Raw genomic sequence first — 15601 nt, 5'->3', positions numbered from 1 at the left:
ACTTAAATACATCTTACCAAATTACATCTAATCACTATAATTTATAAGTAAAATGTATAATATATTTTTACAAAAAACAATAAAATAAAATTGTACAAAACAAAACAGATCTGTCAAGATTTTCTACTCCCCTGTAATTCCTAGTGTAAAGAATTTAATGTAAGTATATATAAGCTTAAAACAAATGTGGTCAAATGGTATGCATCTTATTATTTTCTGTGATATCCATTAAAGATTTTTTCTTTTTGTAATCTTCTCTCATCACATCCTCATATCCAGGTGGTGGTGTGATTACAGATTCGTATCTTGGTGGTGTTTCTTGCATTGTCTCTGGTGAATAATATGTTTCTGGTATTTCACAACATTCCTAAAAAAAATATTTTATTAAGTCTTATGATTTTTAGTACTTTTGTAAATTATTTGGTTTAGTAGTATAGATAGCAGTATTAAATAACGATTAATGTCTCAAGTAGTTATTTCACTATAATCACTCAACTATATTCAATGTTGTATTCATTATCAACTGTAATAAAAGTTTAGTTAATAATCAAACTATTAGTCTAAACTGATTAAACATATTTATATCTGTTTATGAAGCTAAGCCATAAAACATTATTTCTTGTTTTTGTTCTGTATATTATTAAAGAATTATTAGTGTTTATTACTTGTTGTAAAGACCATTGCAATGCTTCATAGTAAGTGTTTGAATTGACATCAATCCAAAAAGGTTGAGGCTGTTCATCACATGTTGTAGTATCAAACTTGTTGTCTTTCCATCGACAACAATAACACATCCATAAAATAAATAATATCATGCTACTCATCATAACCCTGTTATTAAACAATACACAATGATTATAATAGGAATAGAGTATTAACAATTATGTGTTCAATTTTAGTTATTTTAATGAACTTTTTTATAATATCTAAAATGTAAATATTTTTAAATGATACTTAATTATATACAATATTATATACCGTAAAATTGATGTTTTAGAACATCAATACAATTCAAATGTTTGGTTTGGTATGGTATAAACTGCTTCTGAAGTGCATTGTAATTGTGGTTTTGTGCAAATTGTATATTCAATCAATATTGGGCAGGTATATGCATTTGTAATTAAATATACTTTATTATAATTACCCTCCCAATAGAATATTAACTCCTCCTGGTGCTGTTTCTGGTTGATTTTGATGTTCTTGTTGGTGTTCTTGTTGATTTTTAGTTTTGTGCTGTTGAGTAGCCAACGATATGGCAAAATGTTGTCCAAAAGTAATCATTCTGAAAATATTTGTGTGACTGTAATACTTGAATATTTGCAGCTTGCATACAAACTTGTAGACAAAAAACTAAAATAAAAACCAAACAAAAATGTCAAATGTTTATAAATAGCTCAAAAAGAGTCAAAATTATACCATATACCTATAAAAAATACTTTTATTATAAACATTTCAAGAACATTTCGAGTACCTAGATATCTATGGTCTTTATCAACTATTTTAAAAAGTACTGGAAATTTTAAATTTTTATCTCTTAAAAGTACCCACTAAATCCAGTTTTTTATAAAAAATCACCTTCAAATTTTAATATTGAATCATTTTTCCATCTACACACTATGTAAATAAACACGTAAAAAAAAAAAATAACATACATTCATTATAAAATCAATACTTTCATTTTTCTACTCAAAATCAAAAGTGGTACAAAATATGATTTATTAAAATATTTATTTTTTTAATGACTTAAAATTATGTAAAAAAAATATCATTCTATTTATTTATTTTTATTATTGTGAAATTATTTTCTTAAAGGCACCCAGAATAATGCAATTGAATGATTTTGAAAAAATCATTTTATCACAGTTTAAAAAAAAAATTAAAATATTAATATAATTTATTATATCTTATGTTATGTAACATAAAACCATATACTATTACTAACCAACATTTATAAATGAAAATTGACAAGTGAGTATAGTATACATGTACTATTGTACTGTATAATCATAAAGTAATGCTATACTATCTATATACTTAATACATTTATTGTTTACAATGAAAAACCATTTTTTACAGTACCTACTACCTACTAACTTCAATTTTCTGTACTTAGACTACTTACCACAACATTGAAAAATCTCAAGTTTGCCACTAGCAATAGTCCTATCAAAAATACAACTTTATTATGGATGGTCAGCGCATAGAACGATTGTATAAGTGTATCTGGGCATATTGAAAATTTGATACCTAGGTACTTGTTTAATATATAATCGATACATATTTTCAAATTTATACGAAAACATTAGGTATTTCAAATTTCAATATTTAATGGTATCAATATTTTAATAAGAAATAACATTACAAATAAACCAACATGTAAATTATGAAAAAGTTCCATGTAGCATAGGTAGATATAGATTGAAAATTAAACATAGATAGCTGTGAGAATTATGCAAAACAAAAGAATAACTTCAAATAAAATATTTAGATACGTATGTAACTAACTAAGCATACCTACGTTTTTAACAAATTCTCAACCATTTTTTCGAATGCAATATCAATTTACTATAAGTAATAACTAATAAATATAATTTCAGAGATTGTCAATGTTATATTCTTATTACCTATTATATCATGATTATTATGTAGGTGGTACTAAAACATTGTTTTCACTTCTCTAAAAATAAAGTCTGAAATATATTTATAATTTTGAGTATTTATACGGTTCTGTATTTTATATTCCTATAATCTAGTTGCAGGTTATATTCATATATTTAATACTTAAGTACTTTGTGCTAATGAACATTTTGAATATTTTCGTGTATAATAATATTACGATAACTTTTTCATTCGTCTTAACTGTCTTAAGGGAAGTCTCGGAAAACTTTTTTGAAGTGAAATTTAGTTCTTTAAGATCTATGACCCGCGTTTTTTTTTTTTTTTTATAACAACTTTAATTATTATGTTATAGTTCAAAAAATATTTCAAAACTCGAAGGAATTTGAAAATTTTCATTATATATAACGGTAGGTACCTAATAGGTATTGTAAGTAGAACAATGTGAATAGGTTTATGCCGTTTATGGTATTGGTAAATAGGTTATAATATATTTTATATTTAACCTGTATTTACAGTATGTGGTATTAATGTACAGGTTAGTAACAATAATATATTAATGTATTTATGTGTTTGATATTATGATATAATAATAATAAATAATAGGTAATTGATTTTTTATTTGTACTAGTTATTGTGATTGGTTCATAGTACTTATAATTAGATTAAAATTAGTCTAAATATCATAGTTAATTACACAAGTAAAGTTTTTACAATAATTAGCTTGAATTAAAATACCTATTACTGATAGGAAAATAAGCTACTAATTGTAATAGAAATACATTTTAAAAATATCCTTAGAAATAGAGGTTGATACCTTAGATAGGTATCATTTTTAGATGTAAATAATGCTTTATCGATGAATTTAAGTTTAATATATACATTACAATTACCTACTCAATGACGAGGTACGCTGAACACCTGCTATATAGCATAGTGATAATATCCCGATTTTTTTAATAAGTGATTTTTATACATACTTGGAGATTTCTTTGAATACCCTCTTATTTAGTTAAATGTATTTTAACCCAGAAAGTTGAATATTTTAATTCTTTATGATTAGTTATAATAGAATAAATGGTTTTTAATTCTAATATTACTGTAGTTTAATTTAATTTATCAAATATTTAAATTTATAGTTTTTTTATTTACCTACATTCATTGTTGCTTTTAAATTTTTTTTTACGACTCAACTGTTTTTTTTGTTCTATAATTTATAATTTATTGACATCTACGTAAGAATGCATTTCTCGGAATATTAAGAGTTCATCGATTTTTTAGTTGTTACAAAGTAAAATGCCATGTATAATATAATAATATTAAATAATAGGTCATGCTATAATCAATTGTAAGATATATATTAATAGGTGGGTAATTGAAAAAGGCGTTCATATTAAAAGAGAGTTGCATATGGGTAAAAATAGAAATGTTTTCCCATGTATTTTCCATATTTAATGTTACTATAGGCTAAACATTATAGTCTAACTAATTATTATTTCATCTTTTATTAAAATATTATATATATAATTTGAACAAAATAAATATAATATATAGTAAGTAAATAAAAGGTTCACAGAAAGAAACGATAATAAAGAAATATTGTAGGTACCTACTACCTACCTAATAACTAATAAGTAGTAAATAATAGGTATGTTCTTGTTCTATATGATTATTATTTTATTTACTTATTTATTGTGAACGGATCAATACCTTTTGATAAGTAATAGTGCAGTAAAAATTTTACCTTGACAAAATATCAGAGTACCTATAAACTATAAAATAAAAATAAATAAAAACAATATCAAGAATATAAAAATGAGGATATAGTAGTTTGTGACATTGACAATAAAAATAAAATACGAACACAACAATTATAATAATAAAAATTAATAAACATATTTCATTGTTTTAATTTTATTAGAACAAGCCAATTAAGCAATATAATTTTAAACTTGTCAAATATTGATTCATAACAATAATTACTTTTCTTGTATTTTAATTGTTCCTTATTAATTATTATACCTGTTTTTTTCTTGATTAAATAGAAGAAAATTTAATCGTTGAATAAAATATAAAGAAATGCAATTAGTATGATATTTGTTTACGTTGTAAAAGTTATTGAATTCAAAACCTTTTGATATCAAATAAGTATCATTTTATGTAATACAATTTTTACGGATTAAACGAAATAAGATACTGTAAATGTCTTTGACATAATGTAATAAGAAAGCTATCAAATGTTAAAACAGCGATTCTTTTGACACTTGTCCATTTCAATCGTAGCATTAAAAATTAAGTACAAATGTAAACTTACATGCGTCTGTAAAATTGCCAAGAGAAAACATATAGATGACAGTAAACTCTGTGTATGGATCGGAAGGATCTCATCAACTGAATATAACATAAAGGGGGTGACTTGGTCTGGCTCCAAATTGTATGTCAAAGACACGCTGATTATTTGTCTAACGTAAATAGGTAGGTAGGTAGCGTATTCGCGTTTTGGTATTTGTGATCTTGTGATTTTGGCTTAGAATATAATTGTACCCACTATACCTACTTTTATACCCTTGTTCAGTTTCTATAATTTTTTCAAATACTTATTTGTATAATCACCTACCTATTTCATTAACATTAATATAACAAACCATGTGTAATTTTCCGGGGTAACCTAACCTAACCTTACTTATACAATATATAATATATATAAATATATAATTATAATCCGTCGTAAATGTCTATTTCTTAGTAGGTGTAGGTATAGTAATTAAATTCCATATTTAATATAAGTAATTGTGTTTGGTCCTGTTAAAATTGATTTTTTGCTATCAAATGTTTTTAGACATATTATAGTAAGAAGTTATAAAAATATAATATTATAATAATTAATTATAATGGAGTACTTGAATTAAATATATAAATTAGATACATGTTTATTTATTCATGTCTGCATTAATTTGAACAATTATCTAGTTAAAAACCTTAACTTTAATAAATTTATAATAGGTAGTTGAACTAGAAAATCTTATTTATACAATAGTGGTTTTGTATTTTTATTGAAATATCTTATAATTTTTAAATAGGATTGTAAATTAATTATAAATATAGAAATTTATTTTGTAATATGAATAATTTGAACTATTTAAAAAATTGGCTTTCACAATATGTATAGACATATAATATCAGAATTATTTATTTATAGTACTTAATATCTATATATTATGTAATATTTTTATCGAAAGATGATATTTGTGAATTTTCTCATAAATCTAAAACGAAATTATTGAATATATAACAATACCTATTAGTAAGTATCCTTAAAGTATTTTATATTAACATACTATGATTGGTTTTTTATAATATTAAAGCTATACATATTTTATTTCTTGTAATATTTAATATTGACTTTAAAAAGTAGGTAATTATTAAGCAATTATACTTAAGTTTTACATTTTTTCATAACTTGATAAAATATAATAGGTATTACATTTTAAATTAGTAATAATTGTTTATGTTTTATTAATAAATACGAATCACTGGTATTAAAAAATATCATGCTGTATAAAGAGTGCTTATAATATTTAAATTATGAGCTAAGTTATTATAAATGATAAATATTTGCTGAATTGATGATATACAAATTGTCAGTTATTTGTAATTAATATTTTTGGATATTGATGTAACACCATAACTCATAAGTTATAAATTATATTTATTTAATATAGTAGTACGTACATCAAAACCAAAAAATTTAAAACAATTTGATTGAGTATAATATTTAAAAATTTTAAAAATTAGATTTTGAACAATTGAATTACCTATACCTACGACTTATGACGAGTGACGGTCGAACGAAAAACAGTTTTTTACACCTATCATAACGTAATATTGATTTTAATTAAAATTTTAAATCATAATGTACGTTGACGAATATTTTTACACTGTGGATAATAGGTATCAATATTAAATATGTTTTAATAAACATTTTGTTTTCATTTTTTTTAGGATTTTTAAAGGATGTTTTGCCAATTTTTTATCCATATAAATACATTCACACAGCTATGTTAATAAGTAGTATAGATACTGTATTATATCATAAAAATATTTATAATCAATGACAACTAAACTAAGCTAATATTTACAGAACATAATCAGGATGATTCGCTAAATATTTTTCACCTTACTGTTTATTTTTAATTTTTTATATATTTAAATTTAGATTTTTGAAATTATTATGTATACTAATATTTACTTAAATAAAACTGTTTTGTAGTAGCACAGTAAATTTTTTAAATAGCATGAAAAACATTTAAAAATATATATTTTAAATATAAATAGATACTCAACAAGTTCAAATTTCGAACATCAATATTATAATTGAATAAATGAACAATTAAAGGATAAAATATAGAGTATGCTTGGAGAGTCAATCTTTACACGAAGTTTATGTGTATATGGTCATACGGACATTTCAAAAAAGAAATAAATCGAGCAAGGATTGTTAAAAAGTAAAAACCATTGTTTTACAAGCATTGTGGCCGTTAATATACATGTAAGTAGCTATCTACAACTACTATAGCTAAGTTTATTATATTGTAAACAATGTAAACTTTAATGATATATTTGTGTGTGGTAAAGAAATTGAATAAAAAAAAAAACGTGTATACACATACCTACACTACTAAAATCGTGTAATATTCTGAAATATCGAGCCACTATGATGTAAACGTAAATATAAAAAAAAAAAAACAAGACGTAAAATTATTAAATGGTTTATATTTTCCATCTTGAAGAAACACACATTTTATCGTCCTTCCAATTCGTCATTTAAATTTATCTACTTGAGCGCGATACCTACACTGACATACCTACAAAATAAAACAGCAAAAGTTTCTTTTATTTAAAAGGATAGTTATGTTTTAAATTTGTTTAGCGTATTTTTTGTACGAGATTACTTAGTCAGATAGTATACGATATGGCGTGCGTGCGTTACTCGCATAAAAACCATTATAAATATCGATTTTTTAACAAACAGAATAAATATATATATGTAATTATATTATATGCGAGTATAAGATAATAGCAGTTATTATTTTATAACATTATGTGGTTGTAACAATTTTTTTCTCCGATAAATGATTTTTTTTAATCAGTTTTGACGTATATACGATATGTTACGGTAGAAGTAAAAACACTGATGAAACATAAAATAGTTTTGTTAAGCTCCGATCGATTTTTGTAGTTTAAAATTTCACAGACGAGATAATATTTTGTTAAATTTTAGGATAAACAATCAGTGTTATTGGTAACAGACCAACATTTTTTGACGATTGTGTGATATTTTTTTTATTGCTTTATACCAATTAGTCACAATATTATACGTTAACTTAAAAATGATTATCATCATTATTTAAGTGTATTAGTTACTGCATTAGCTTCAATTAATATGATAGATATATCTACATATTTATATTATTAATATAAATTACTGCAAAAATTATTACTTTTGATAAACCATTTTCTTTTTTTATTCACCCTATCAGTATTTAGTTTATCCAAAAATTGCCGAGGTATTGTAAAAAAATATAGTACATTACGTATTAACCACTTCTTGTAAATACATTTCTTCACTAATTTTCGTTGTATTTACTTAATTTGAAAAATAACTTCTTACAAATTTGTGTTTTATTAATCTATCTATTGATATGGGTAGCTTTTAAAGTGTTTTCAAAAATAAAAATGTTTCTATCAGAAGTTTCCATGCTCTGATAAAATACTAAAATGAAGTTAAAAATAGGTGTTTTTTTAATATTTATGTATTTGACAAACACATTTTGGAAACTTTGATGTTTTTTTTTATGGTAAACGTATAAGGAGATAAAAGCGTTTATTTTTATTTTATAATTCAAACTCGATTTATACTAAAGTATTAAAGTACCTATTTATGATCGAAAAAAAAAAAATGAAAATATTTGAAAGTCACATTTTAAAACGTTTTTAGACTAAAACGTATAGGTACATCGAGTCAACCGATCAATCATTTCAGGACTACTGTTGTGGGCTACAAAACTTAAATACGCACGCAACACTACCGAAAAGTTTATGAGTTTTTGCAAAAATATTTTAATAAAACGTGGTCAATATAATATTGAAATGTGAACAAAGTACTACACTTGAATAATAAAACGTTATTTATAATATTTTTAAACGCCAATTAGTAAAATATTTTGTAGTTAGTCGTTGTCTTCGAATATTATTTTTACTAAGTAGATAAAACGTGTATAGTACTTAATAATAACTATAACACGTCATTCACATTGAATTGAAAGTGGCTTCGATGATTCTTTATATTGTTGTATCAAATAAATGATATTATAGAACAGACCATATTGTAACGTTTGTCGAAGGTTTCATTGTGCCGTTATTATAGAGGACACTGGACAGTATATGATGGACATCGATCTCCTTGTTGAATTTTTTTTTTTTTATCTTGGTACATACCAATATTTTATGATGACAATCATATTATTATATTCTAAGTGGAGTGATGAATCATGAATTTATTGGTTCAATACTTTTACAATGATGTGTGTTTTTTATTTTTTATGTCCTTCATCATATATTAGAGCAGCAAAAACGTTTTCAATCTTCAAATTTGACAGTGAATTTTGGTAAAAAAAGAATTCTGGCGAGCGAGTGTATAGTGTAATTTTCCTGTACTTTTCTGAGTAATCGATAGACTAAAACGGGTGCATACATTTAATGCGTACATTTTTAAGAGAATCAATTTTGTAAATTTACCGTACTTAATTCAAAATCGAATATACGTGGATATTTGAAAATTTTGTAAAATATTTGTACTACAATATAATATATATATATTAAAAATGCACGTGTATTGATTTGCTCAACAATTTACGAATCTTTTTTTAAGACAATTTAAAAAGTGTATTTATAATTAATTAATTTAAAAATCCATTTTTATAGTTTTATTTTAAGCATAAATAAATTTAAGAGTGGTTAAAAATATCATTTATTCAAATCATTGCCACAAAAAATGTTTATGTAAATATATAATATTAATATAAATTTAGAACTTTTCACATTATTAACATGATAATAAAAGATGTATAATATTAGCTATGATAATAAATTACTAATGTATAAAGTTCTAAAGGAGTCGATCAGTTCAAAAGATAAAAAATAACATGTTTAGACAAATTTTGTTTTGTATTTCGGTATTATCTTTATTTTATTGTGTTAGAAAATGGATTTAAATTATGATTTATTAGAACCATTCAAGATTATTACCGTAACACTGTAGTTTATAGATGATATTAATACTGCCTACTTGTAACTGGTTGACTCAATTTTTTTGACGAGAGTTTTTTGAAATGACACTGTTATTATCTATCAATTATTATTGATGAGTAAACTTAAGCGTTTTAAAATTATTTGCACCTTAACAATAAGTGCATTTTGTTTGAGTATTAATTATAAAATATTTTATATACATCAAAGTGTCACACTGTCATGAATTATTTTAATTAGTTTTCAATAAAATAATATTTATATTATTTAGGTAGGAATGAAGGATTGGTGTGAATATTAAATTTATTGATTTTGGTTTAAACATTTTATCACATGTTGTGTACTAATATCCAGTGTAATTGTGTTCTTTTTACAATCCAGATAATTAATTTCTCGAATAAAAAAATAAAAAAAGCCATCTCAATAAAAATATAAATAAAAATGCTAGGTGTTTATCACTTACTCCGTAAAATATCGCAACAGATTAAAAAGGTTTAATTATTTGTTAGGTTAGATCACGTTAAGTAACTTAGTAGTTTTAATATACTCATAAACCATAATACGTAGTTGTAAATATTATATTTATACATGCAAAATAGAGTTGAATGATTTTATGTACAAAATTATATGAAGCTGCATTAATGTTTTTTTCTTTAAAAAAAAAAAAAAAAACATCAGATATTTTGACTTTTATCACTATGTTAACGAATCATTAAAGATAAAATATGAGTATATACGTATGCTCACTGCATTAAGAAAATACTAAACATAGATGATTTTAATTATTTTGTAGCATTAAATAAATAAATTACTGCAATAAATAACGTAAAAATAACCTGAATAGTCATGAATTTATGGGGTTTTTTTTTGTTAATATTTAATACTTTTGATATTACCGTGTGCGAATCTTACTCTTAACTATTTAAAACTTTATGAAAGCTTTTGTTTAGTCTTCTTTCATATTTATTAACATTTTAATTAAATTAAAAAAAAAAAACTCAAACGATAATGATAGTACCTATTTTGTGAGTGTATAATATTATATTTGAATATTTTATTATTTTGAATTATGTACATGACATTTTGGAATAAAAGCTGTACAATTTTTACTTAAATCCACTTTTCCTTTTATATAGAAGGCCCGCAGACATTTTATAAGGGGTAGAGTCAACAAATTTTTAATTATACATATTTATACTCTTAATATTATGATTTTTTTTTTTTTACAATTGTAAATTCTTATGTATCAATAAACTAACATAGAAAAAAAAAAAACATAATTTCAAATTCACTTGAATCGTTTATTATTACTTTTAATTGTACTTATACGTTCTACTACTATATTCAATTTTTATAATGATTAAAATAAAATATAATTGTATTAATACCATAGTTTGATTTATTATCAAGGCAAGGTTAAGACAGTAGAAAATTAATTGGCAAGAAAAGCATTGCTCCTAGTCACGTATTTATATCATAAATTGTATTTATTATTTTAATAATATATACTTTACTAGACGTAAAACTTAATATATGAATTCAAAATTAAATTGTTTGTTAAGCAATGATACAATAAATGTATCATGTTCCGTTTATGTTGTCATTTTTCAATAAAGAGAGACAATGTTATTCAATATTTTTTTCATTGTTCAAGTTAATGTTAATTGTTTTTAAATATTTAATGAAAGTGTATTTATACTGAATACGGTTAATGACAATAGATCGTAAAATTATTTTTTTCTTCTAAGACGTGTTAAATTCAATAAGTCAAAGTCAATTAATTGTAGTTTACTAGGATACATTGCTATTTAAAAGATTGTCCAAAATGTCTATAAAACACAATTAGGTAAAAATTGTAACGTATTGTAATTTGATGTAGAAGTTAGATGAATGTAGATCAGTTGATTAAATGACGAGGTTAAAAATGTAATAATAATAGAAAAAAAATGTCTATGACAGACGACAGCGATATAAATATGGTGCGATAAAACAAATCAGCAAATTACATATTTTGAGTAGGTACCTACCTACTTATAATATGTTACTCTGGTAGAACCATATACGACATCGTCTAACTAAAAAAAGGTGTCACTGATAATATGCACAATCATATTTTATCCGTTGCTACACATTTTGTACTATAATTAATTTAATGTAACTTTAGTTGTACCAGACAGAAAATTTGACCAATTTTTATATACATTAGTTTACTAAAATTGAAATTTCTGTGTATTTTAGGTTCAAGCTTACGTGATCATAAAATATATTAATTCGAATAAAACTAGAATATGACAATTTATAATGTATTCATATCTTTACAGGATAATTATTAGTTTGTTATTGTATGACTCTGGATTAATGAATAAAATTTAACTCATATATTATAGTAATAGTCTTTACTTGTATTTGTGTCATTACAGTTCAATATAATATTATATTCTAGGAGATAAATTATGTAAAAAATTAATGAGTATAATTTAATTTAATTTAAAATTTTTTTAAAGAATACCAATATCGAATAGCAGTTTCTTTATTTAGTGTATTATGAACTACAGAAAAAATTCTTATTTACTTATAAATAGTTTGCGTTTTTAGCAATAGAATAAAATAAAATTATGGAAATAGTGATTATAATTTTTTTAAACATTATTTAATATTTATCTATATTAAAACTTAACAATTTAATATGGTATAAGCTGCTATTATTAGATTAAAATTAAATTGTTATGTATTATTTCGTAGTATTCATAGGTTTATACTTTTATAGCATTAATCAATACATTTTGTATTTTATTATGATTATTTTTTAATTCATTTTTATTTAAGACATAGACCATTAGTGCACAATAAGTATATATTTTGGTCTATTGATTTAATTTTAACAGGCATGATTGGCATGAATTAAGCATAGCCACTCATAAATGGTACTTAAATGTTGATGTGGAAACATTCAACAAAATTAATATAATTAGGTAACTTATGAACTTTTTTTTAATAAAAGTAAATTGAATTAATTATGTATTTACCCATAAAATATTTGAAAATAGTATACCTGTCTACACAATTTTTAAGCATAAGTTTTAAATAAATAAAAGGTAAAAGGCGTGACGTATCATATTTTACTTGACCGAATTTATTTGATAAATGACAATGCATTTGCATAATTAAATTTACTAACATTGAATACTAGGTGTCATACAATAATTCTGCGTAGTAATTCAAAAGCTGACAACCGTAAACATGTTGGTTGCTGGTACAAATGATAAAAAAAAAAAAAAAAAAAATAACTTAAAAGACAAAATTCATTACTTTTATTAACTTTTAATTATTATGTGTTTTGTACAATGACTTTTTTAGATAAATTAAACTATTAATAAAAGTGTTTAAATTACTTTATCATTAAAATTTAGAATTACTCAAAATATTATTTCTCAAGAAAAATTATACTATTTTTGTATATTTTGTTTAAAATTAAATTGTAAAACATCATTGACAAAGCACCAAGTTGATCGGTATTTTTCATATTCTTTACATGTTAAAATTAAAAACCACGATGAAATCGTATCATTAAAAACACAATTAATATACATATTTGAGGTATCTGTCAGTATGATTACAGCAGTAATAATACAGTCAATATTATTATTATTAATTTTAGAATTAATATTTATAGAATTGTGCAACGGACCATAATTGTTAGTATCTACAGTAAGTTATATTAATGTAATAGTGCAGCGTAAATACCAATTATATATGGTTATTATAAATTGTAATACACAGCAGGTCTAATCTATTTAATGATAAGTCCATATTTTTGATAACTATGAAGCTGGTATAAATTGAACGGTACGATAGTTAAATGAATAAATAATGAACCAATATTACACACAAAATAAGATCAAACAATTAATCAATATATTAATTAGTTAAAAAATATAGTCAACAATAGATAAGTCATTATTTGGAATAGCGCATCAGATATACATTAATGGGTACCCCGACAAAATATCACCGGTAAAATAATCGCAACAAAAATTATTATAGCATCTGATAAATCCAAATATACCAATTATTTAAAAGAACAAGACAGTTGGACTGAACGAATAAAGAAAGTAGTAGTAAATTATCATAATCGAGAGTTTGAAGATCATCTTCAAGGTATTTCATTTAATATAATATACTTCCATTAATTAATATACATATTTTATTATTTATTTTTAAAATTTTTTTTCCAATACTTATATCAATTTTATTAAATTATACATATTTTTATCAATTCTTCTATAATATATTTATATGACAATATTATGTGCTTTGAAATTTGAATTATATAAAATTACTTATAACTATTATAAAATATCAATCAATAATCAATATTATTTATTTCTTACTAAATTACAGTTATATATATATATATATATATATTTTGCGATACGTGTGCTGGCGATATTTATTCCATGCAATATATTGGTTTCGCGATATTTTGATCACGCGATATTTTACTGGCGATATTTTGTCGGTGATTCACATTAACGTCAACCATAGGCGCAACTAGAGTCAAAATTATCGAGGGCTTATAAAGGGATACCCTCAACAGAACACGAGTGCAAACTTGATTTTTCACATCCCTGCAAACACTTAGTTTTTAAAAAATAAAACTATAATGATCCCCAACACAAAGATAAAATAATAGGTAATATAAAAACCGCTCCGTAAAAACCATAATATTAACGTGTAATCAATCATTTTATTTGTATTTAATAAAATAATTTAACAGAAGCAATATAATAACTGTTGAGCGATGGTCTGCCGTTGAAAATTTATTTTAAACGTTCTTTCACCGTTAATAATTATTGTACTCGATATTATACATCTCTCATTTGGCAAATGCTGCGTACGTATGCCGAACTTGTTAACTTAGAACGCAGTAACCGTGTTTACATTGCCAAAAATAAGCTTTTAACGATTAGGTGCAACGTAATAAGCCATATCGTAATATCGTATCAAGCATTTAAAAAAATAATAACTATAAAAAAAAAAAAAAAAAATCTTGCGAACGGAGCAAAACGCACGTCGTCGGTAGGTGAGACGCGGGGAGGAGGGGAAACCAAGTCCCCTAGTTGCGCCGGCGACTCAACACATATATTATTATGTGTAGGTACACGTGTAGTACACGAACACTGTATTGTATTACTTACGTAGGTATGTTCACGAAGTGTGACTTAAGAGTTTGTGTGTGGACCGTAAGTAAATATTTTATCGTTACGTGCAGAGTAAACGCGCCACGCGTGCGAGATGTATTTGATTGCGACGCGAACTCGGACCGAGTGTTACGACGTCTGCGGGTGTGTGTGTGTGTGTGTGTTTGTTTTTTGTTTTTATTTTTTTTGTACACAACGCGATCGGACTCGGGGATTTGGATTTCGAAGACCGGCGTGCGATGAGGGTGTTTCAACGCGAATCGACGACGTGCGAGCGATCGGCTGGCCAGTCGTCGTCATACGAGACTGCGTGTGCAGACCAAATCGACCGGCACTCGTCGGCCAAATGCGATACGGAAACGTGCGGGGCGATCAATCCACCGCGGGCTCGGAAATCGCGTGTGTCGAGTCGCGTGTACGGATAGGCATAAATAAACAAAACAACGCGGCCAATACACGCGCGCACGCCTACTTAC

At 24.4% G+C, this 15601-nt stretch overlaps 1 protein-coding gene across 2 annotated transcripts; it reads right to left on the bottom strand.

Annotated features, from left to right (window-relative positions):
• Positions 1 to 81: 81 nt before the first annotated feature.
• Positions 82 to 15461, bottom strand: LOC112593103. Of its 2 annotated transcripts, none has more exons than XM_025337378.1 (4): positions 15123 to 15461; positions 1145 to 1282; positions 666 to 831; positions 82 to 367 (listed from the first exon to the last, which is right to left on the bottom strand). In XM_025337378.1, the coding sequence occupies exons 2-4, from the start codon at positions 1279 to 1281 to the stop codon at positions 191 to 193; spliced, it is 480 nt and encodes a 159-aa protein (XP_025193163.1). In that variant the 5' UTR covers position 1282; positions 15123 to 15461; the 3' UTR covers positions 82 to 190. The 2 variants fall into 2 exon arrangements, with proteins under 2 accessions (XP_025193163.1, XP_025193162.1); XM_025337377.1 differs by having other exon boundaries at positions 88 to 367; positions 1145 to 1349.
• Positions 15462 to 15601: the final 140 nt, after the last annotated feature.

This window comes from Melanaphis sacchari, unplaced genomic scaffold (genome assembly GCF_002803265.2).
Source record: "Melanaphis sacchari strain LSU unplaced genomic scaffold, SCAv2.0 Contig1_pilon_pilon, whole genome shotgun sequence".
NCBI lineage: Eukaryota > Metazoa > Arthropoda > Insecta > Hemiptera > Aphididae > Melanaphis > Melanaphis sacchari.
This window is presented reverse-complemented; position numbering and strand designations above follow the sequence as displayed.